We start from the raw sequence: 24984 nt of genomic DNA, 5'->3' as shown, positions 1-24984 counted from the left end.
CACACAAAAACCTGATACACTGACTATTTTTATTTCACACAAAAACTTTATTATTGTTTTCTATTGTTACAAAACAATTGTAAAAATGTTTTGATCAAGGCAGTGAGCAAATCAACTATTTGTAGGGTGCTAGCTGTTGGTATTTCATTGTACAGTGTGGAAAGACACAGCAGACAAAATGGATTTTCAGGTTCATCGTTCTCATTAATTTCCAAGTTGACCACAGCTTGCTTACACCACCATATTATTACTTTTAATTGAGAGAAAATTAACAAAATAAATATTAATCAGAAAGCTATGCTTTAATCTAAGAAATGAAATTAAATTTGTAAATTTGTTTAAACAGTCACAGTTACAAGAGGATGGATTAGAACTTCCCTTAATAATCCCTACTGCTGAGAGTCAAACTATGTATTTGCCTTGTTTTCAGATTTGTATTTTTATATCTGCCTCTAAAGTAGTCATTACAAATCGACTTTAAAGGTCAAACACACTTCTAAAGCTTAGAGAGGTGTAAGATTATGGTTCTCCCACTGTAGGAGTGCCTGCACCACCAACTTTCATCAGCATCTTCCTTGTCACAGTATCTATAGATGAATGTTACCTTCAGGTTACAGACTACTGATAAACTCTCTATCTTATTGCACTTTCAGGTATTTAAATCTAAAGTGTTTGTGTTGTTATATCCCAAAAACCTGGATACACAAAGTGAGAAAGCAAGCACTACTTGATCCAACACCACTTGTTTTGTGCCAGGTAAGTTCCTGGCACAAGTTCCACAGGAAAGTGGGCACAAAAACAAAGGACAGAGGAGTACCAGCAGAACCAGGCTGCAGTTGGAGAATTAGATCAGTCATGGCATCTCTTTGGATAGTCTTTTCAAAACTACTGAGCACTACTGCTGCCTCTCTAGTCACTTATTTTAGGAGCTCGATATCTTTTTTTCTGGTCAGCAGCAGAGAGATCAAATGATCATTGCCACTGGCATGATATCCCATGATCACAGCTAGGAGAGAGAGCATGGCATAGCAGCATAGGAAGAGATCCAGATCTGGCTTCTAGAGAAAAAGAGAACAAAAAGAGAAGAGAACAATCACACCAATCTTATTAGGCTGCACAAGACTTGAAGCTGCACTTTCTTCTTGTAATCTACCTAACTCTCATCTAACAAAAGGTCATGGTTGACTTCTGGTTCCCACTCAGCTGCAGCAGTACTTCTGTTTCCAGACAGGCAAGAATGTATTACACTGGCCTCTCAGAAGACTTCATCGGCAGACTTCACAAAGCACCGGTGTCACAAGCTACAGCACTGGCCATTGTCTCAGCATCAGCTGTAACTGCAGGGAAGCTGCATGACTCTGAGACACAGTGACAATTCTTTTACAGCTCTTCCTAAGCCAAGATGTGACTGAGCATAATCCATACCTGGGATTTGTTAAGCAAAAGATTCAACTGGGGAAAGTGCTGCTTCCATGGTTCCACTCACAGACCAACTTTCAACCAGCACTTGAAGCCATCTTTCTGAATACCAAAGAAGAGCACGATGACTGGCCTTGAATGCAAAGGCAGACACAAAGGCAAGGCCTGAACTTTGCATTGCTCCATTTCCATTTAATCAACAAGCTGCAGAGCACCTCATCTTTGCTCTTATACTACAGACAAAGTTCTTCAGTTCCTGGGCTAAAAGGCAAGCAGATTCAAGATGTTTCTAATGCACAGTTCATTTTCAGAAGAGAACAGCTGATGTGAGCACTCAGATGCCCTAGTTTGAAAGAACAGAAACAAAAATACTCCTGCCCACTACTGCTTTACTGTACATGGAGAACACAATTAGAATCTCGGAGTCAAGTGCATGTCCATACTTGGTATGTTGATTTCTCCTAGTGGCTAACATGACATAAACAGACTACAAAGCACTGGAAACAAGCACCGTGTTTCAACCCCAAAGCAGACGCTCCACACTCACTACAGCTGCATCTCTCTACAAACACATACTCAGCATGTCATATCTGGCTTCTGACATCCATGAGCACCTCATCAGATGTCTGTTTCTTTCATCACTTTGTACAAACACCATGACCATTTAAAATCTTTACCTTGAGTTTAAAAGTGGCATCAAACCATTCTGTGACATCAAATAAATAGATTGGTCTTTCTAGCCTCTAGTCCGCTTCAAAACGCCCATTACACCAAACATCTGAGTGCATAAAACTATTTGACATTTGACTAACTCCTTCATACAGTAAGGACTTGATACTTTGAAAGAAGTAGATTTACAATAGCTTTGCGCTTGCAAATGTCACTCAGACATCATCAGTAGAACAGCAGCAAACCACTTGGTGCCTACCACTGGGTTCAGCTAACAAGTGGATGGAAAGGTTGCATCAGGAACTACAGCAGCAGTAATTTACTTGATTATACTCTCAGTAACTACTTGGGTAAAGACTCACACTAGCCTTTCAAAGGAAATTGTGTCAAATACAAGAGGCATAATATTTTAATGTGTTGTTCTTATGTGAGAGATGTGAGACTGACCAGTTTAGAAAACTTCAGAACTAACAGTAGGAACTGAAAATCCCACCCAGAACACATACAACAAACAGATGATGCCAAAAACAGTCATAGTATCTATTCAGTACGCTTTTACTTTTCAGTATCTTTGGAGGTCAAAAACAGAAGAGAGGAAAGATAAAAGCTTGGCAAGATTTAGGCTTTCTAAACTGTGTAAGTTGATCACTTAGTCTACGTCTCAGCTTTGCGCTGTAGTGAGTATTCTTGTTCCAGAACTGAAGAACACACTCAATAGCCACAGCTTTACAAGTCACATTGCATCTGCATTGCTCAGCACCTTTCAAGACAGATGAGTGCTATGTAGTTGTCTCATTCTTTAACAGAAGGCAGTGGAAATAGACTTAAAAAGTGGCACAGAAGAGTCTGTTATCTCTTGCTGCTCAGTAATTTCCAGGTAACTGAATTCCATTTACAAGCAGAAAGACCACTCTCTCACATGCAACAGCCAGCTGTTATAGACCAACTCAGCCTGAGTGCTCAGGCTTCAAAGACATCTCAGCAATCACCAAGGCCTACAAATCAATGGATTTTTAGAACAAATCTGTATGTCATGTCAAATCTCAGATTCTTTTCATCTTTTGTACCAGCACCACTACTAAAGTTTCCATAGCCATCACAATCACTGTAGCTTTTCACTCTCTTTAGCAAGCTTCCTTTGCAATCACGGGGTGGGTTCTTGCAGTTAAACTTGCCAGGTGAGATCAGCAAGACACATCACAATTTCTTCATCTCTGGAAGATGCAGTCCTAGACACTGTCCCATTCAACATCTGGTTGAAGAACTATCAAAATATCAAATCAACTGCTCACCTTTTGATCCAGACTGTAGGCCAAGATCCACTCTTCCTGCTTGGGATGGAAAAGCAAGCTCTGGATATAGAAGTTCAGACGGTACTTCTGGTAGGTAGCCCCTTCATCAGAGCTGATAAGGATGCTGCTCTCAATCTCTGGATCACTAAGAAGCATGATCTAAACAGAAAAATGATAAGCGAAATTGAACATCATTTGAAAGTGTGGTCATACACCACTGATTCCTATTAAATTTATTCAGAACATTGATTAAACAGTGTTAACAGTCCAGAGAATTTCCCAAACAGAACCTTCTTTCAGTGTTTCACTTCCATTTTATTCAGCAATTCAGTCATAGATTTATTCCACTATTTCTTTTTTTCACTATATTTTTATCCGGATAAACTCAGAAAGCCTGGGAAGAAGGAAAAACACTAGGATGGTAGTAAAGTTGATTTTGGTGGGTATAGCAACTTGACAGCCATACCAGGCTTTCCTGGTCCCCTTCCAGTCTATCAACTTTGCTTCCCAAATGTGGAATACTCTCTCCAAAAGCACACAACAGGACTCTCCTGAGATTCAAGGCTTATTATTTGGCAGCTCACAGGGCTATAAATGAGTGCATCACCTCACTGGAAACACAGAATTCCTACTAGGGTCAGCTACTGCCATCTGAAAATAGTTCATGCAGATGTGCACAAACACAATCTCATATATAATGATTCTAACTTACATAGTAAGAGATATTAATTCACTCAGTGAACACGTAATTTTTCCAAAGGGTGGACAAGTGTCTGACCTCAATTTGTACAGGGAGGAAAACACTTCTGAGCCTCTAATTTTCATTAGAAAATTATTACCAATATTTTAACATAAGTTGATTCCATATTATCAGATGGCATGCTCTACATAAATGTTATAAAGAAAAATGTTGTGGAAACATTAACACCATCTTATTAACATCTGGAGAAAACGACATCACATTAAAGCAAATGCCAGTACCATAAAATTACAGCAAACTGTGGGAAATAAATTAAAGCTGTGCTAAACACAGCAGGTTATTGATACAGTAGCTGAAACAAATATAGAAACTGCCTTTCAGATGGAAAACAGATCCAAGAGCTGTCTTTTTTAGCTAGCTGCAGAATGATCAGCTAGCTGAGATCCACAGCAGTTTTGTTACGCTCACATGTCTGTGTTAACTTTTCTTACCCAACTTCATCAAGCTCCAACTTCAGGACTAAAATGGGGAAAAACATTAATTTTAACAGCAAAAATCAGTTGCCAGGAGTGGTAAGATCCTTGGTATGTTGGATCCTGATCAGGCAAAAAATTTCAGTGCTTGTTTCATCTTAAACACCTCATTAACTCTATGAAGCCACTAAGGGAAAGTCAATGTAATGTAAATGGTTTCTGATCCTTTCCATTGAGAAATAAAGAAAGGCTTTTAAAACTAGAAGTGAGCATTGTCCAGGGGTGAAGTCAGAGCTCCTTCAACATCCCTCACATATACTGCTTACCTGCCTTAAAAAAACTCCACCTGTTCCCACAGAAAGCCACATCACAAGTCCTGGAAAAGTACACTTGCATTGTGCTCTGGTGCAGAGCACTGGAAACGAGAAACGTCCCCACTGGCAACTGACTCCCTGGGATTAGTCTCGAGAACAGGTCCCAATGGCTTCCACCTAGAAGGAAGTCTTGGTACATTTCTTCTTTCTAATCAGATCAAAGTAAGTATTTAATTTTTATCCAAATAAGAAAGCTTTCCCCACTATTTCAAGATTTTTTTTTCTGACACTAGTGACTGACTTCAAAGACATTTTGTCCTCCAAGTATACCCCTGTTCACCTAAAGCATGTTGTGCCAGACAGAGAACTGCAACATAGTTTAGTACAAATGGCTTGCTTCTGCAGAATGGAGGAAGGATGTAAGATTGCCAATATAACAAGATATCCCAGAGAGCTCTTACATTTAAAAGGAAGACTACTTCAGGAATAAAAAGAATTTCTACCTGATGTTGCAGAAGGTGACAAAGTTAATAATGCTGTATATTAAAAGGTCACTGTTAGAGTTCTGCCCTCAGATAAGGAGCACAGGACAGCTACCAGTTGTGTAGACCTGATGTGGTACACAGGCAAAACATCCACTCTGCCCTTTCACACACAATCTGCAGCACTTCAGTGGATAGTTCAAGAAATGGGTCAGATGAGATGGAAAAAGTGATGTTTCCACCAGATGGGTCAAAAAGCCAGGCAATTTGTTCCTATGGAAGCGTAACAGCAGTTGCAAGAGCCAATAATAAAACCATCAAGCTAGGAAAATTAAGAACTAGATAGAAAGCTGGAAGAGCCTAAGTCATACAGGTGTTGCAGGTGCTGCCACCTTAGTCGCCCACCCCACTTCACCCAGCTCTGATATCAATTCATCATTCTTCAAATGGAGAAAAGAACACACCAAATATCTCTGTTGTCATCCCTCCTCCCAGGCAAGGCTGATCCTACACAAAGCAGGATGGAAGAAACGGGGGACTCAGAGTCAAAAACAAAAGTCCATCACCAGTCATGCACCAGGGACTGCTGCATAGTTTTGTAATGTGGCAAGATATAGAAGAGACAGGGAGACTCTGGCCTTTTTTTATTTATTGTCTTTTTTTTTTCTGCTGGAAGCTTGGTGGGGAGGGGACAACTTTTGGCAGGTGAAATAGCAGGACATTTTTCAAAGGCCTGAAACCACCACTTCTCATTATGGGGCCAGGCCAAAGGATCCACCTCAGCAGTGATTTAGATTAACTGCTTTTCATTAAGACCCAATAAACAAGCTCCAGTCAGAATGAGTACTTCTGCCAGCACCCTGTGTTGCCATTTATAATTGCCATAAGGAACAGCAAAGGAGCACCAGAGAGTTGTCAAATGTAATTTATAGGTTTTTAAGATCTAATCATTTTCTATAATATTAAATTAAATGGCAGCCTTTATTAAAAAGAAAATTACATTTCACCTTGCTACATTCTAGAATGCATATATACACACATATATATATAAAATACCATTTTCAGTTGCTGTCTTCTCTAGTTTAAGTGGAGAGGGGAAGGGGAGGTAGGATTGATTACTACTGAGACTAAGTCCTTGAAAACATACATGAGATGAGATGGTTTGTACAACACAGCTTTTCCTCCAGAGGTTATTTCCTGACCTGCGAAATTCAGTGGACAATGAGTGGCAAGTACCAGGCAAAACAAATGAGGTTGAAAATCAGACTGAACTTCAGGCAACTCCTTAGGAGATGAATGCAGTGGAAGAGAGCTGGCTGTTACACGGTGTATCTCCTTTAAAGCACGAGCTTTGGGGGCAACAATGGTCATACAGAACAGCTCTGTATGAAACTCCAGTTCAGTAGAATACCAGACACCAGTGAGGAAAGCACACAGAAGGGAGAAGATTCGGAGAGGCCACTTTGCAAGAACAACATAAACTGCTACATAGAGACTGAGATCTTTGGTGTGTGACAGAAAACACATCCATCCCCAAATACTTCAAAAGGACTTATCCCAGCAAAAACATTACAGAAGGAAAGAACAAGGAGAGGAAGCGTCATGTCTATACATGCCATGATGTGGATGATAAACAAACCACAGAACTAGCTAAGAAGCACTCATATTTGTAGGAGAGTGTGTAGGACCCTTAAAGGAGCTCAGAACAAATGCTGAAGTGGGGAGAAAAAAAAGCGACACCATATCACAGCACATGTCCAATAAACCAGCATGTCTTCTGATGAGACTAATATAACACACACTAAGGCAAAATTTGTAACTAAGAAACTGACTTCCTGCTATCCTGATTAAAATCTCAGGTGTATCACTTTCTTAATGTAAGCATCTTCTTAAGTACTGGTTTCACACAGGTTATGTCCAGGCAGATGAGATGATGACACACTCCTCTACCTCCACTCCAATCTAGCCAGGCACAAAGATAACTGATTTGGAATACTGTATCACACCAGTAATTAGCTAGCACACTTCTCATGGGCACAACACTGCAATGTGCCCAGAATCTACTGGTTTGGAGCTACAAGTAGCTTGAGCTCATCTCTGCCTGCATCTGTCTCGTGTAGTAATTCCAAAGATCTCCCTACAGCTTGAGAGTTCTCTCCGTACCCTTCACAGCTCTGCCCTCAGGTTAGCAGGCCTGCTTGGCACATCACTGCTATCCTTCCTCTTCTGCACCCAAGGCACAAGAAAAACAATCCCCCATCTTCATCAAATCACCTGTATCCATAGCATCTGATTCAAAAGCTTTATCATCTCTTGCTCCTTTGTTCTGCATTATCCCCACACAACAGAGAACTGTTTTGTACACAGATGAATCTTTTAATAATTACCTCTGAACAAAAAAATGAAACAAGGTGCCACAAAGAAGGCATTTTTATTAATATTATCTCTCATTTAATACTTCTTTTCTGCTCAGACAACATAAATTTTCACTGTAAATTACCAAAGCACATCTCTTTAAATCAGCACAGGGAAATTTTATAGGTACAATAGCTGTAGCAGTAGTACCACTGAGCTGCATTAGCACAAAGCATCCCAGTAAACGAAGACAGGTTCAAAATAAATGTCTTTTGTTCCCAGAAATAACTAGATAGCATTAAACCATTGTGTACTGCCTTCTCATTTTTCCTCTTCATTTCAATGTGTTTTTCCTAAGCAGGCCTTTTCAGAGGTCCCAGTCACAGTCTCATTCACCTATATACAGTGCTGTTCTAAAAAGAAATAAAACAGTTTATTAAAAACACACCTACAAGCCACCCAAGCCTCCATGGATACAAAAGAAACCCAGCTCCTTCGCAAAGTATTAGGAATTTGCTCAGTAGCACTGCATTGTCCTCTTCTGCAATTGAAAAGGCAGTTCTACCACAAATATTGCTGCAGAAAACAGAAACTTAACAGTTTTATGTTTCCAACTTCATAGTGACTTTCACATCAAATGTGCTCAGCTCACATGTGAAAAGGCTTCTTCAATTTTTTTGGACTTCCTCCCACTAGACTCTCAACTCAAAAGCACTTTAGGTCTTTCATAAAAAAACTAATTGTCTTTCCTATAGCAAGGCCACATCTACATCAACAACAGGAAAACACAAACCTGATTTTAAAATAAAAAAGGCTTTCTCTTTTTTCCCATTTTGAATTAAAACATTTAAAAGACTGTTTGGTCCCATGAGACATCTGGAGCTAAGCCTACTTCCCAACAAAATCCTATATTAGCTTTGAGCTTCAAAAGTTTGAACAATTTATGCTGAATTGTCAGTGCAAATGGAGGATTTTTGCTTTGTTTGGACTTATGATGTCCTTTCCTCCTTTTGAAATAAATAAAAAACAAATCAAATCAGGTTTAAAGGTTTAAAGACACAAAAATATTTTTCTCCTGTCAAAACATCAGTTTATCACAGGTATATTCAATGTGAATAGTTTGGAAATCTCTTATGGGAAAAGTAATATTTTACTGGTGAAGCCTTTAGATCAAATGTTTGACCATCAGAAACTTCTCACTGACAAATATTTGGTTGCTCATTTCCCTCCCACTCCAAGCAGTCTGAAGGGTGTTCTTGGAGGTATAGATACAAGCTTAACCTCTCAGAACACATGTACATAGTATACCTGAAGTCCTTCTATGCCAATCCCATAGAGGACAAACACAACTCTTTGCTAAGAAAACCTTGTGCTTTCTTCAGTTTTCCCTCACCACATTCTCAGCTGAATTAAAAAAAACCTTCAGTTTGTTTAAATCAGTCCAAACTCCTCTGAGGCAACAATGTACTGGTGTCATAAGTAAGTGTCTACTTACAAACAAAGCTCACTGATGGACTGAGACATCAAACGAAATCTTACACACACTCAGATATCTCCATCACCTTGTGACCTGATCTAGGTGGTCCTGCTTTAGCAGAGGGGTTGGTCTAGATGATCTCTAAAAGCCCCTTCCAACCCCTACCATTCTATGATTCTATGAAAGTAACTCATGTAAATAATCATTAAGCTAAAAATATAACTTTGTACAATTTGCATTGGTTTAGAAAGCACATCTTATACAAAGTTTTACGGATGTTTAGAAATAGCTAGATAGCTGCTCACTGCCCTGTAGATGTTCTAAGTCCTGCCACAATCAGGAAAAAAGGATGATATCCCCTACTTTCCCATCACCACAACCTGCATATCAGCCAGGAAAAAAATGGGAGATGGCAGAGATGACAATCTGCTCTATATAGAATCCTAGTTATTTATATAGAAGTACAGCAACCCACCCCATTACTTAATGATCTGCATCCACAACAAGAAGGACATCTGCTCTCTGAGAAGCCAAACAAGACAGTCATGAAGAGGGTAACAGCTTCCACATAATTACTAACTTTGTATCTTAAAAGGAAAACACTCATTGCAGTCCCTTGTGTTCCAGATTTTAGCTTGTTCTTGCTTCATGTGGCTCAAAAACTTCCTTCATGTTACAGATACACCATGGGCATCAGGCAAGTAGAAAAAATGCAATAAGCTTTCTTGAGTGGAAAATTGTCTGGACCTACCCTGTTTTAACTTCTTGTAACTTCACCACTTATTGTCCAAAACTTAACATTAAAAACAGGTTTAATTAATGAATATAGCACCAGATCACCACCTCTCAGAACCATAATGCTGTAATCTTAAAGGATGAAGTGCACGGCACTCACTTTATAAGGGTTTATGAAGCATGTGTTATAAAGGTACCTCAACCATAAGGCTTTTATACCTTGGCACTCACTTCAATACAATCCCATAAAATCCAAGCAATCTTTAAGTGTTAAAGGTGACTTTCACTACTGTATTTATTATTGGATAATGAAAAATGAGTCAGATACCCATAGAAACTGAGCAATGAAATACAGGTTCCTGAAACTTTTGCATTGGGTCTACATTATATGTACCGTGACCAAAGGACCAAATAGCTCTCACAAGACCTTTCAGGTACTTCATATTAACCTCTCTCCAGAACTTCCTTTTCATGAGGACTTCTCTGTAATTACAAACCAACTTCTACTCTGCAGAATCCCATTGCTTTTTGCTGAACTTTCAGATGTCAACAGCTGTTTCTGTAAGCATCTAACTCTGGTGAAGGATATCCTCCATAGACTCCCTCAGCTGTGCTGGAGGCTGCAGCTGTGTACTCCAGTAACTCAATTTAAGAAGATAGCATAGATCTGACATTAAAGTCAGGGGGACTCCATCTGTGAATTTCTCATCTTTCCAGCATAGAGAGACTGATGAAAGCACATCTTACTGTTCAGGTTACATGCAGGTCCTATGTCTTTGTAGAAGGTTTTGTCCTTTGCAGAGGGTACATGAAAGGAGAGGGCCATTACAAGATAGCAAGTAATAAGCTATAAAATGAAAAACTTTCTTTTTTTAAAACCAAAGCCAGCAGGGTCCTCTGGTGATACTGCAACACAAAAGAGGCCATCACTGGGATGCTTGCTCATTTTTATGAATATGAAATCCTCTTCTGAAATACAATATGCAATTATTATGCTATCCCCTTCTTCTGTATGTTTAGACAATCCATCTTCAAAATTGGGAGCAAGTTTCAGCATAAGATTCATAATTTTCCCACAATGACATGCTGCAGAGGTATCAAGGGTATTTTTTCAATCAGAAAGAAATCCAATGTTCAGAAGGTACACCCTTCCCATCAGGATCAAGCTCATAAGCCCCAGCTTCACTGTTAACTTGAAAAGGCCCTTAGAGGATTCCTGGTACTGTCAGAAATAAAGTTAAGAATTTTACCTATAACCAACCCAATACCTGCCTTGTCTGAGAACTTGGAACCAATAGTCCAAGAGAGAATAATCTGGCCTGTGAGGATGAACAACCTACACACATGAGATATGAGCATTACAGTCAGACACTAAACATGCTATTGGATAGATAGTCTCACCATGGGCTACATACAGTTGGTTCAGTCAGAGAAGAAGGGTGCAGAGTTCAGATGACAACATCTCAGTAATTCTTTCATTTGCTTCTTGCAAAGATTGAAAAGGACTTTGGAGAGAGAGACTCTAAACTAAAGCAGTTTGGTGGCAAAAGAATAATTATCTATTGTCCTCCTCTCTGAAAATCCATAGGAGACATATCCACCCAGTACTTACATCATTAACTCGGAGGAAAAACAGCATGTCAAATGATGTCCTGCACCACCCTGCCTTCTCCAAGGAGATGTACATCAGCCTCCCATGCTTGCTTACAGTGAGTAACTCTGGTTAATCTTTTATTATTTTTTCTAATCTAATTATATCACAATTAAAATTAATTGTTCTCATTTGTACAAAATTAAAACAGGCTCTTGGCATTGCAGCCATACCTGCCATAAATTGCCATACCAAAACAAAGCACTTCACAGAATTCCAAGCTCACACACCCCATCCCGTATGAAGAGTGAGTTTCAACTAATTACCACCTCCAGCAGCTGTGCAAGAACACAAATACACCTTGCAGGATACCCTGAGGATCAGGAGAAAACTCAAGGCTGAACTGGATGCAGAGCAAGAGCTTCTCAGGGAAAACCACTACACCATCTTCCCTGGTAAGTGGGAAATTAAAATATATCACAGCTGTACGGTTTAGGTAAAATCAGAGCTGGGAAAGAATTCAGATACTCTAAATTCTATCATCCCAACGTGCTCACAATGCCAAATCCCAGGCTGGATGCAATTTGCATGCACGAGAGTGGAATAAGCTATCGTACTAGACTCAACATAGCAGAACGTCTCATCTTTGTTTTACTGCTAAGCAGGTCAGAACAACATGTCTCCCTGCATTCTCTTGTCTTTTTGGCACTGGACACATGTACTTTTCACTTTTAATTACAAGGCACAGCAAGCATTTGCTTGTTAAATTTCAGGTGCCAGTGGGGATGGAAGCCATCCAAAAAGCATGTGTTTGACCTGGCAAAGAGTGACTGATTGGCAACAACCACATGCTTGGTTGTAAAATCTTTTCACTCCCACGGTAAGGCAGAATTTACCCAATGTTACTCCATCCCATTATACACTTGCTACAGCTGCACATTCTACAACTCCATCATGACAGCAAAGTAGCCCAGCACAGTAATGTCACCTTCTGAGGCCACTCCAACTCTGTGCTGGTCAGCTCTTTGCCAAAGGCTTTTCCACCTCACAGCATGTTTATGCATAGCTCCCCTCTACAAACTGCCAAACAGGTTACAAGCATCACCAGTTATGGCTGGTTTTAACATATCCAGTTAGACCAGCACTTCTTTGAATGGGCCTGTATCAGAAGTGAAAGAACCCTGGCTGATGTCCTCAGGCAACACCAGCACTTCCATAGGAAAAAACACACAGCAAATTAGTAGAAGCATAGAGCTTCTCATCTATACTACACTTCGCTCTGGGTCTGCTATTTCTGCACGTTCTGCACAATGCTTTTTTATTCTTCTCAATTCTACCTAGGAAATCCCCAACTGCTGCAACATCTGACACATTGTTTTGTGGTCACCACCTTTTTTTAGAGGCACAAAACAGCTCTGATCCCAAACTGTGTGCACAGAAAGAGAACAGCAGCATTCACTGTTATAATTACATGGCATTTAAGTAAATGCACGGTTGTCCTATTCTCCATAGAACTACAAAGTAATTTTCACCATTATAGTAACTTACCATGTAAGCAGAAGTAGTTACAGAAAATAATGTTATCACTAAGGAGAGGCTGTGTGCACCACAGCTGCTGGAACTGAGAACACCATTTATATCAAAACACTCCTCTGATTATAGGTCTCACTTGGGAGACCACTTTACATGTGGGAATAAGTTTACTCACAGTAGTTGCCCCATTACAGAAAACAAAGAGATGTGCATGGATAGTTACTCATGGAGGTAGCCCATACACAGCAGTCTCTTTCATTTGAAGACAGCAGTGTTTCATGGCTGTTTAGAAAAATAAAAATTGTATTATGAATCTCCCTTGAGGCCACTAAACCTGAATACGATTTTAAATGCATCATTGATTCTCCACTGCTTACACACTTTATTTTTCTGCTTTTTAGTCAGATTGCAGAGAGAACATAGACAACAGTCAGCTTTATCAATGTTCACATCCAAATGTGAATAATCTACCTCAATATACTTACCTGGGACCTATTACTCATGTCCCTCACTGCCCCTAACATAGTTCTCTTCCTGGCATCCCCAGGAGGCAGGAGATGGTCTATCCATTTAGTGGTAGAAGGCCAAGGCCCCCAAAAACTAAAGGTTAAACTTTCAAAACACGATGGCATTGCAGCACAGTAGCACTCTGCTCTAAGATACTCATAGTGGCTGCAAGCACCACACACTAACTCAGGTACCAAAGACTCTGTTAGAGGCTGGCTTTGATACTTTCCATTACACTTGCAAAATTAACTCCCAATAATACAGCCCTTGCAGCTTTATGGTAGAAGACTTGTCTGCAAATAGACCCTAAGAAAGTTAGTGACTGCCCCAGTGACTATGAAACACAGCCACTATGTTCTATTCCAACAGTCACAGACCCCTTGCAGCCTTGGGAAAATCACATACTTTCCTTTCCACGCACATACATGAGCATACATTCTGAAGAGCTTGCATAAGGGGAAAGGAAATTGGAAGAGGGGTTCAAAGTTTTATATGCAGCACAACTCTGATACTTGGATTTAGGAATTGATTGGCAAAAGCCAGAAAATTGCTAAGCTGACTCCATCTTTCTACCCATTTTGAGTTCATTGTCTCCACTCCACTGTCACTCAAGTCTCTTAGCATAGATGCTTTGTAAGTTTTGGTGCTTTCTTGCAGTCATTTTTAAGAATCACATTAGCCTGCAATGGAATGGCTCCAAGGAAGGCAAAAGATGTCAGACAAGCTGGGTTTTTTTTGTCAGAAAAAGAAGAACCTGATCTGTTTCAATAGAGAACTGAAATATTGTGGGGCCCACTGCAAAAGGCAGCACCGATCTCTCCTCAGAGACATGAAGACTGGGCTAAGCGCTGATTCCCTAGATGTGTAAGAAAACTACAACCTGAGTTTCCTCTAAATGCATCTGTGCACCACTTAGAAAATCCCTACCATTACTTTATGAGTCCATCAATGTCTGGCTGTATACAGTGAAAAAAGGCATTTTAGGACAGATAGGGTCAAAGGCAACCAACTCTACCTAGTGCAAAAAGAAGTCTCAAGCACCAAGAGATGTGCTGAAATGTATATCCAAGATCTAGTCCAGTCAAGCTCCATACCAAGGAAAAGAGGCTCCTAACACAGCAAAGGCTTCTTGGATTAATGGCGGTGCTTGGAAAAATTAATTTTATACTGAATTTATCATCTCAGAGCTGAAATTAGAGTTATTACATTTTACACTATATGAGGCAGATGTGCATATACAGCAGAAACTGAGACAGTGGCCAACAAGCACCCTGCCGACTCTGCTAATCTATTCTATTAAAAATAAGAATGCATTCAATGAATAATGCTGAATTTATCTGTTCTTCATTTCAGAAAATAATGAAATTATAAAACCATTTTGCAATCAATTAATGGGTTTGGGGATACAGTGTGTGGGGGGAGAGGGGGACTTTCCTTAAAGAAAAATAACTGTCTGGGTGAACCAGCTCCTGTCACAAAAGATCAAGGTCAGCACATGATGCACGACCCACCTGCAACTTTTCCAAGAGCTGCTCTCCACCCATTCTATTATCTTTCCTCTTTTTTTAACAACAGGACATGCTGACTCATTATTATTGATTGATTATCCTGCTGTCTGAAGTACCGTTCCCCTCCTCATAAATTGAAAACTACCTCATTTTTCATACTTCATAAATTAATACGTTATTGGAGCTGCAGCAGTAGAGAGGTAGGCAGGGTGGAGAAAGGAAGCAAATCTCATAAACCTCCCCCACATAGGGTCTGCAGCTGTGTCCACCACACTGGTAGTCTGTGTGTTAAGTACAGGCAGCTCCTTACGACGTGATGCATCCTGACAGCCCCTCTTTGTCCCCATAACCAACACAGGGCATTCTGAAAGCTCATGCAGGTCCACTCTGCTCACTTCAAAAATGCAGTGGCCAAGATAACTGACAAAAATGCAGCTTTATTTCAGTTGATTTTAGTTGTTATTATAACTTTTGATCTGTCCTTTAACACTTGCTGGTTAAATGAGAGCAAGCTACCTCTTTATTAAATACTGATGGTCAGCTCTGGGAAGTCTTCTACATCTAAATGGGGATGTGGCCTTCCCAGTTTTACATCACCCCTTCTCTTACCATTCACAAGACTCTGTAGGATCCTAACTCTAGCAATACAAGGTAAAGCAAGCAGAAAGAGCAACAGGAGAGATGGACTGACTTTTAGGAGGCCAAATAAGGCAGCCCTGTCATTGAGATGCACCAGTATCCTGCCAAGCTGACTCTTAGCTGATAACTGGCATTTCTTCTCCAAGTATTATTTGCAAGTCCTATAAAATCAAAGTAGACATACTGACTTGTGTTCCTCCCATCTTTTAACCCTGCAATTTCAATCTCCACCCAATCCAGTAGACAATGAAGTGCAGTGATATCCTCTTCAACCAATTTTAGGGGGTTTTTAGGATGATGGGGTTGGGATCAGTCTGTTTAAAGTGGTAAATGTCAACATTTAACATCACAAGCAACACTAAACACTGCTCATTGTTTCTTGCACACAAAGCACCTCAGAGAAGTGTGCATGGTAAAAAAGTCCAAAGGATTTGAATTCTGGTTTGCCTAAAATCTGTGCCTGTTTTCATTGAAATGGCCTATCTTTTCCCAAAACCCCAGGCAGCATTCAAGCAGGGATTTCAGGATCACAGTTCCAGTCCTTGGTGGATAAACAAGAAGGCAGGTGTCTGACTCCTTTTTTCTTATTTTATTTACACATCTTGTGTCTCCATGCCTACTTTTATCAACCAGACTTGCAATATCTGTGAAAGCTAATATGACATTTATTTAACAAATCATTTTTCATAAAGCCAACTAGCCTTCATTTTATTACTTATCTTTATTAATTAAATCTTGCACTAGCTTTCCATTCACTTTAAATACTTACCTCAGCACTAACCAAACACAGACACCTGTGAAAAATGCAAGTAAAAGCTCTTGGAATGCCTAAGTACAGAGACATGAAATACAGGCACACATAGGCAAGCTGAATTCTGGAGTTTCATAATATATGAACATTTTTTGCTTCATGAACATTGAAAAGATGGCTTTCAATGTAGTATGTTTAAAATAAACAGAAACAAATACACTTCTCTCTTTCACCTCCATTAAAAAATGCCATATGGGAGTATTTTTTTTAATTACTTCAATTGTGCTTGTTTTAAGAAACAGCTGATGAGCAGTGGGTGAGGTTCAGTAGGGTGAGAGTTTTTTGTTGTTGTTTTTTAGTGCATCTGCTTTTTCAGAGAATTAACTGAAAAAGCCCCAGGAATCTTCAGTTTTCATGTTCATGCATATTAAGTGTCAGCCTTCCCTGGAGTATGGTAATCAAATCCTCCCTGTTTAAGAAAGGGGAAAATTGCCACTGGGTATCTCATAAGATTGGGTCCCAATTCTGTGTTGCCTGTGTTGACAGATGGTCATATCCCTGACCACATATTCTGTAAGACTTCCATATATCTCTATGATTTATGTTAAGTCAGAAGTAATACAATGAAAACCTGCAAACAGATAGCAGTTTGTTAAGTACAGGAGCCTATAGGTCAGTCAGGCCAGGTCTCAGTGGACAGTCTGATATGCCAGGCACTGCAGCCCCAGGCTGTGGGAGTGTCTCTGACAGGAGACCCTGGACTTCAAAGATCCACAAGAAAGCACAATCTCGAAATACAGGAATTTTTTAAAGGAGAAAAACAAATTTTTGGAGGCATACTGAAAAAGATCCTAAAAAAATATTCCAATACTCCATATATTTTGCCTTTACATCTCAATTTCTTCCATTCACTGATCTTGCACCATGTTTAAAACATTAATCAATTAAGTCATCCAATGTTGTGAAACTATATTTCTTACAGAGTAAAGGTCAGAGAAAGTTACTTTGAAGATATTACTTTCCTGGATTCAAAAGAGACAAAAAAACCCTTCAAAATGAGAAATTCCTGAAGTCCTCTTCTCCAAGTATTACAACATATCTGTAACTCAAGAGGTTCCTGTCACACAGTTTCAGGTCATAGTTCTACAAAAACATTCACAAAAAATTCTCCCTTTTCTCGGGTGACAAAATCAAGCTGAATTAATTGGACAAGCAGAGAGAATCTCATGCACAACAGCCCACAAGACTACACCTTGTAGATAAAACACATCATGTCACATAACCTCTGACTCTGCCATGGATGTTGTGGGTGACCATGAGGAAATCATCTTTGCTTCATCAGTAAGTGAAGGAAAACATTACTTCTTCATTCCTGTTTCATTCCTGTATTTAAATTCTGATTAATTTAATTCTGTTTGATTTAAATTAGGTTCTGGAGACTGCCAGTGATTCTCCCTGAAGCGGGGACAGAAGATGCTACAATGTTAACCAGATCATAGTCACACTTGTGCAATCCACCCGCATAACCAGAGCAGACAAACCTGAGTTCCGATAACCCAGATGCTGTGTTTCAGAGCTACAGCAGTAGGCAGGTTCTGCTCATATAGGCTCTGGACTGGCTGGCGTGGTTTTTGGAGTGCACAGGAACATCTTATGCAGCTCAAAATGCCCAGAGAAGGGGTGCATGAAGAGATGATTGAAACTGTATTTGCAAGACAAGTGATTTAGGCTCTGTTAACAGCAGCTACAAAATCAAGAGCTAGTTACTAACTATATTTCATTGGGCTAAAGGGAAAGATTAGGGACAAAAGACATCAGAAATAACTAGTTCTATCACTCCTGCCTGCCTTGAAGCACTCAGTCCCATTGCCTTTGTGTTATAAATACATTCTCTGAGATCCCATCAACAAGTGCCAGTTTGCAGCACATGCTGTTTATCACAGTGTCAGCATAAGGAAAAAGTGTCCAAAGAAACCTTTCATTTGCCAAATGGCTTTAGGATACTCCAGAGCTCAGTTCTTCACTGATAGCTTGGGATACAGTCTCAGGAAAAAGCACCAGATGACTAATGGAAGCTGGGGCATAGGATGGTAGCTCAGTTCGGGCTGGGTTAGCAAGCATCAGGTGCATGCTGGAACTTCTGCCTCATCAGTCCACTACACATTTCATGAGTAAGGAGAAAACAAAACACTGTGGAATTCCCTTGGGGATCAAATGAACCAAGAAATGAAGGCAAAAGTAAGAACAGTTTGGACCACGGTTTGCCCTGAGGCTCCAATCACAGCTGAGGAACTCCCTTTGGAGATACATGAAGCCAGGACAGCTTATTCTCAGTTACTTTCCAAGTGTGCAAGAAGCAATAAAGAAGAACTCAAAGAGACTTATGCTCATTTAGGATCTCCAACTTCTGGAAGAGGAGTTGTCACTCCCAATGTGCTAGCTAGCTTCCAGTCAGGCAGATGCATTCCTCTGCAGTTTCCACGTTACAGTCACAATTAACTTCCTCCTTCATTAACCTGAACTGCAACACAGCACTGCTCTCTGCCAGCTCATAAACAGTTGCTGTGCTTCATCCCCAAGAAGCAGCACAGAAATGAACAAATTAATTAGAATTAGCTTTCAGAGCTTCTGACTCTCAAAATACCTCTAAACATTTCTCATTCTGATGGGCCAAGTTCAGAAGTATAACTAGGTACAAGAGGTGTGGCATGCATTTGGCTTTTATGGCTTCAGTGATTTGGACTGCCTCTCCATTTTGACTCTATGACAACTGGGAAAGTAGTCTGCAAAACCATTTTCTCAAAGCTCTTTTAACTGAACACCACAACTTTATTTCTGCTTTATGCTGTCTGCAACTACTGTTCAAATCCCTCAGCTAGAATGTCTACCTATAAATAGTATCTAATGCTTCAGTTCTGCTATACAGGAAAAATAAGGGTAATCCTCATTTCAATCACTGCACCTGGGTGATATTTCTGTGTAGAGTCATCATAAAAGACTACAGACTTAGTAATTCTTCGAGTTGTAACCTACAACAGTAACAGTATAGAGAAAAACTAGAGACAACTGCAAGAAATTTGCAAAGCAGATTCACGAATGAAGGTATTTCTAAGACATCAGAACTGTTATCCCAGATCTTAAATGGAATCAGGACCTCACATTTATCCACATCTCATCTGAACAGTTCTATATCCAGGCAGGTGCTTTTTAGTTTGATTTTGTCAAAATTTTCATTCTCTTCCTTTTTCCTCCCTTTCTTTTAAATGCTTTTAAACTCCATCCACCCAACCTCCACCAGAATCCCAAGGGTAGAGATAAAAGTTTCAGAGTGAAAACGGGGTTTTCAACTGAACACCACCTTCACCAAGAATATGCACTCTTCACAGAGCATTTCATGGAAAAAGTAATACATGAAAACTAGGGTTCAACAACGATTCCTTGAGATTCAAAATGGCACCTCAGTGTCTGAAAGGAGCAGTGCATGGGACTTCTCATCTTCTTTCTTCACCCCGTGGAAGGACATTGCGTCCCTCTGTGAAGCATCAATTCTAAAATTAATCCTGTTGTTGACAACCAAGAAGAAAGAAAATGTTTAGGGATGGAGGATCTTACCCAGCAGACCAACACATGCTGGAAAACAGGGACTCGTAGCACATCTGCTCCTACCAGTGACACTTGGAACCGTAGGAAGTTAGTCGAAGAACCACAGGCTTAATTTTTTGTGGAAGTTATCCAATTTTCTAACAGAATGTTTTCCACAACCAAAAGGGATAGAAAGAAAATGGGAATTTAAAAAGTCAAGAGAAATGTTCCTATTAAAAGAGAAGAGGCTTTTCTTTCTTAGTGCTTTAGAAGAAATAAACAATTCTAATTCCCACACTGCTGAGAAAATCTGCCTCTAGTAAAATGTAACTAATGCCCAAAATGTAGCATTAAATTAAAGGTCAGCAGGGAACTCAGATCTCTGCCCAGCAGAGAGCAGGCAGCCTTTTGTCATATCCCTAAAGACAGACAGGAGGCTATAGGACAGAAAAGCCAAAGCTATGCATTTTGCAAGTCTCAGCTTTTCACAGCACTCAACCATCTGCCTTTAAATCCCCTTCATCTGCGAGGGAGTGGTGCTGCTAAACAAGTATGAAAATTTCTCCTTTCTGAAGTTCACCACAGAATTATCAGGCTTGTGGCAATCTATGTGTCAATGGGGCAAAGCAGATGCTTCACATGTGGTCTCTCCAGCAAGCATTCGGGTGGGCAGGTGCACTGAAGGGGAAGATGTGCCCTGGAACATGCTCTGCCTATTAGAGCAACTTCATGGTGGCAGAAGTGTCAAAACTGCAGGCACTTTGCTTCTCACCAGGGCTCAAAACAGTAACTCTTAAGAAAGCCATAGCCCCTAGGACTTCAGAGTTGTCTGACTGCTAGGTCTAATGATCACTTGGAATTTCACAGTATTAATGAGAACTCAATGCAGAATTTCTTGATCCAAATACAAGTCCCTAGTGTGCAAATGAAAGAAGAAACAGCCCAAGAATCTGCAGGAGAGCAGATACAAGCGTGGCAGTTTCAGCTCCCAGCAGCAGAGGCTGTACGCCTAGTTGCAAAGTGTTGTGAAACCCTGAGCTTGTTATTTCCTAGAAGGGAATTAGCAGTATGACTGCTCCACAGGAAGATGAAGTAGTCCTGGCTCACGGCAGGAAGCATTTTGGCTCTGGTGCAGCAAGAGACTATGGATTCAAAATGGGCTGTAGCCTGCTTGACTGTCTCCTTATGTCAGCACTCCAGGGTGGTCCCATTTCAAATGATGGGTGCTCTCAGATCACCAAGCTGGCTCTGATCACTAGCAATGACATTTGAGAGGTAAGAGGAATCAGAGCTGGGAAGAAGCATTCTCAGAAACCTCCTTTGGTGTCTTCATGTTGTTATATTGGTTTAATTATATCTGCAAACCAAAAATTGCACAACAGCCAAGTGCATTTTCCAAATATCTTCTTGTAATTTCTGGGAAATGGACAGCTCCAAAAACAGACACCAGCAGGTTGGGTCACCAACTGGGAGCAGGTGCTCTGGGACCCTGCCCTGGCTATGCTCACATGGGAGCACAGCCAAACCAACCTCAGCCCAGTCTTGCCTACGCAGCTATATGTCTTGGTTAACTGTTGCATGCAGGTTGATATCTCCCAGTGGCAACATGTAAAACCAAGGAACATCCATAGACTAAATCTGGCCTCTAAGTGCTAAACACTGGCACAGCCAAGAAGTGTCCAGGGAGAACTGAGGCTGTCCTAGAGTTACCACCATGTAATCACAGAGGTTGTTTTCCTTCACCTATTCCCCTCTCAGCTGGCTTTTTCCTCTTCAGGCACAAAGACATGATCTCTCCATGGTGATTTGCCCATTGATGAACACTAGTGACTGTCTGTCCTAGTTTCAGCTGAGATAAGAGTTAATTTTCTTCCTAGTAGCTGGTACAGGGATAACTTTTGGGTTTATGCTGAAAACACTATTAATAACACAGGGATGTTTTGATTTATCACTAAGCATACTCAGTGTCAAGGCTTGACACTTACTCAGTGCCAAGGCTTTTTCTGCTTCTCCTCTTGCCCTGCCAGTGAATAGGTTGAGGTGCACAAGAAGCTGTGAGTGAGTATGGCCAGAACAGCTGACCCAAACCAGCCAAAGGGCTATTCCATATCGCAGAATGTCATGCCCAGTCTGTAAATGGGGAGCAGTTGCTGGAGAGGTGAGGATTGGCATCAGTCAGTGGATGGTAAACAACTGCATTGTGAATCACTTGGGGTTTGGGGAGTTTTTTTCCCCTTAGGTCTTATTTTTCTTTATCTCTGTTATATTTCTTTTTGTTACTATAATTATGATATATTGTGATTGATGTTATCATTATAGTTTATTTCATTTCAGTTATTAAGCTGTTCTTATCTCAACCCACAGGTTTTACTCCTTTTCCCCAATTCTCCTCCCCATCTCTCTGGGGCAGGGGAGTTACTGAGCAGCTGCACGGTGCATAGTTGCTTGCTGGGGTTAAACCATGACACTGATGTGTTTCACTGAGGAGCAAAGGGCAGGACTAAAGGAGCAGCTGTTTCCAGGCCACTCCAGCATTTTCCAGTCTGCTGTGTCAGGAAAGTCATTTCAATATCTGGCAGGACACTAAACACAGACAGGGCTAATATTCAATATCCTGCTGGGGCCCTCCAGTTAGGTATGGGAGACACATACAAGAGCAGCTTACTAGGAAGCCTAAAGATGACAAAAATAAAATTGACTAAACACATAACCCAAACTGAAGCAAGAGGTTTTAGTTTGAAAGACGAAGGCCAATGATACATGAAGCTAACCGAGACTTGCTTTTGCTACCAATGTTACATAGCAGATGCTCAGATGCTTTGTTAGGAGCAGAATAAAACACAAAGAGAATTAAATTCTTTAGGCCTGAAGAGCCTTAAGTCATCAAGTCTGACCTCCAGATCTAACACATGCTCCACATTCACTAAATCATTCCTATATTATGCTCAACTTTTCTTCCACAAGCAAATCCACTTTGTAAGAAAACGGTGTTGTTGTGCTATAATTCAGGAGTGTAAGACATGCATCACATGTGGCTTTCTTTTAACCAAAAGAGAAGGGGAATTTGTTGTAGCCGTGTCTCACCCAGCCACTCAGCCTCTGCATTTAACTCTGCCTTTGTCTGATCCCTCATATTGCAATAAGTAGAGATGTTGGTATTGAGAAATCAGTGTCCCACCATGATGTGGCAGCACTGAGAGATACTGCAGCGGTTGCCAAAAAACTTAGAATATTTCCACCAAAAAAGAATCAAAAAAAGAAATTGGAAACAAAGCGCTTTTCTTTTAAAAGAAGAAAGAAAAAAGCCAGCATTTAAATCCTCTTGCCTCACAATTGAGCCCAGGGTTACGCCACAATTCAGCTAAATGATGTTTATATAACTGGCATTTGGTTGAATGCATAATTCCTATTTAACAGCTGAAGAGAGGCATTTTGGGTCTTCAAAGAACTCTGACAGGTAATTCCCACTGTAGTTCTGCAGGGTAGCTGAGAGGTAATTATCCTTCTCACTAGTAAATCAATTAGGAGTGAATGTATGGAAAGCTTTTCTCCTCCTCCAAGTAACTGCTAATCCTCTAAGCACTAATGAGCAGACAGGGCTAGCAACAGTGTGGAAACCCATCAAAAATCGACAGGGTCTGCAAGGCATACAGGGTCCAATCAGCAGCTGAGAGATCATGCCTCAGGAGAAAATACCTTGCCTGGAAAGGGTCTGCAGGATTGACTGTGTGCTCACAGGTCCTGTGTACATGTGCTACTTTTGGTACCTCCCTCTCAATTTATTGCCTCAAAGACTTCTTTTTTTAAGGCCTCCAAGAGATCACTGTATTGTTTTCAACTAGCCAGCCCTTGTGCTGTTAGAGATGAAACACCAAGGATCTAGATTTTCTCTACTGAGGTGCAATTGATTCATCTACTGCTTTGTAATTCATTATTGGTGGTTGCCCTCAAGAACTCAGCAAAAACATGTTGCTTACTGTGCAGACCACTGTAACGACATTCACCCAGAGAGACCTAGAGGAGATTACAACCCAAGTGCATTTTTTGCAGTGCACAACCTCATGAATCTGTAAGGGATGGGTGGATGACAAACCCCAAACTGAATTTGACAAATCCCAGCTGCAAATCCTAGATACAATGACACCTTCTCCAGGCATTTTTTAAATACTGCCTAGATATTTGGAATTGCTTTGCCTGTCAACAAAGGCAGCTCTGGGTTCAGACAAACCATCTGTTCCACTATGCACGTAGGTAGAAAGAACGGAACCAAATTGTTCCCACAGCACTCAGTACCGAAGCTCACTTCCTATGGTTTTCCTTACAGCTCATCTCTCCATTTCAAAAGATTTTTAAGAAGGGAGAAGAGCTCAGACAGACAGACAGACAGGTCCAGAAATCACTTCCTTCAGAAAAAAAAAAAAAAAAGAAAGAAATTTAGAAAACTATCATCAGAAATAGGAAAACAACAGGTAAAGGCAGGTGTGCATGCTACTAGATGATGAAATGTAGGTGGTGTTATTTTTTTAAAGAAGAGAAAAGACTGCTTATCTGTAATGCTCGATAGCTGGAGGAAGTGTTAGAAGAGAATCTTACATCCTAGTACTCAGATTTGTGAGGCAGACCAGTGACGTAGGATTTGTAACTGAGCATATTGCCTCTGATTTTGGGTGGGCAGAGTTGCTTTGGAGACAGGATGAAGAAGAATTAACTCTTCAGTGCCCACCATATTAGATATGGGAGGGGTGCAAAGGCCAGAAGAGTTAATTACAAAACATTTGCATTCCATTCTCCTCAGAAAAAATAAGTCAAAGCAGTCACAATAATTCAGCTTCTGCATCAGAAAACAATATAAGCTGACCCTTGCCCACTGCCTTCTTGCTCTCCTCTATACATCCAAACATACACATTTTGCTATCGACAGTAATCAGAACTATGACTGCCTTCAGGTTACAAACAC

At 40.4% G+C, this 24984-nt stretch overlaps 1 protein-coding gene across 1 annotated transcript in view; it reads right to left on the bottom strand.

Moving 5' to 3' along the window:
* The window catches only part of LOC133625939 (VPS10 domain-containing receptor SorCS3-like), a 299862-nt gene that overhangs the window by 130820 nt on the left and 144058 nt on the right, over positions 1–24984 (bottom strand). The window contains exon 4 of the mRNA XM_062001248.1: positions 3381–3539. Within this exon, the coding sequence (XP_061857232.1) occupies positions 3381–3539 (159 nt within the window). The remainder of the gene's footprint in view (positions 1–3380; positions 3540–24984) is intronic.

The sequence above is a fragment of the Colius striatus genome, chromosome 8, assembly GCF_028858725.1.
Source record: "Colius striatus isolate bColStr4 chromosome 8, bColStr4.1.hap1, whole genome shotgun sequence".
NCBI lineage: Eukaryota > Metazoa > Chordata > Aves > Coliiformes > Coliidae > Colius > Colius striatus.
The sequence above is the reverse complement of the archived record's forward strand: the minus strand, read 5'-3'. Positions and strand labels throughout refer to the sequence as shown.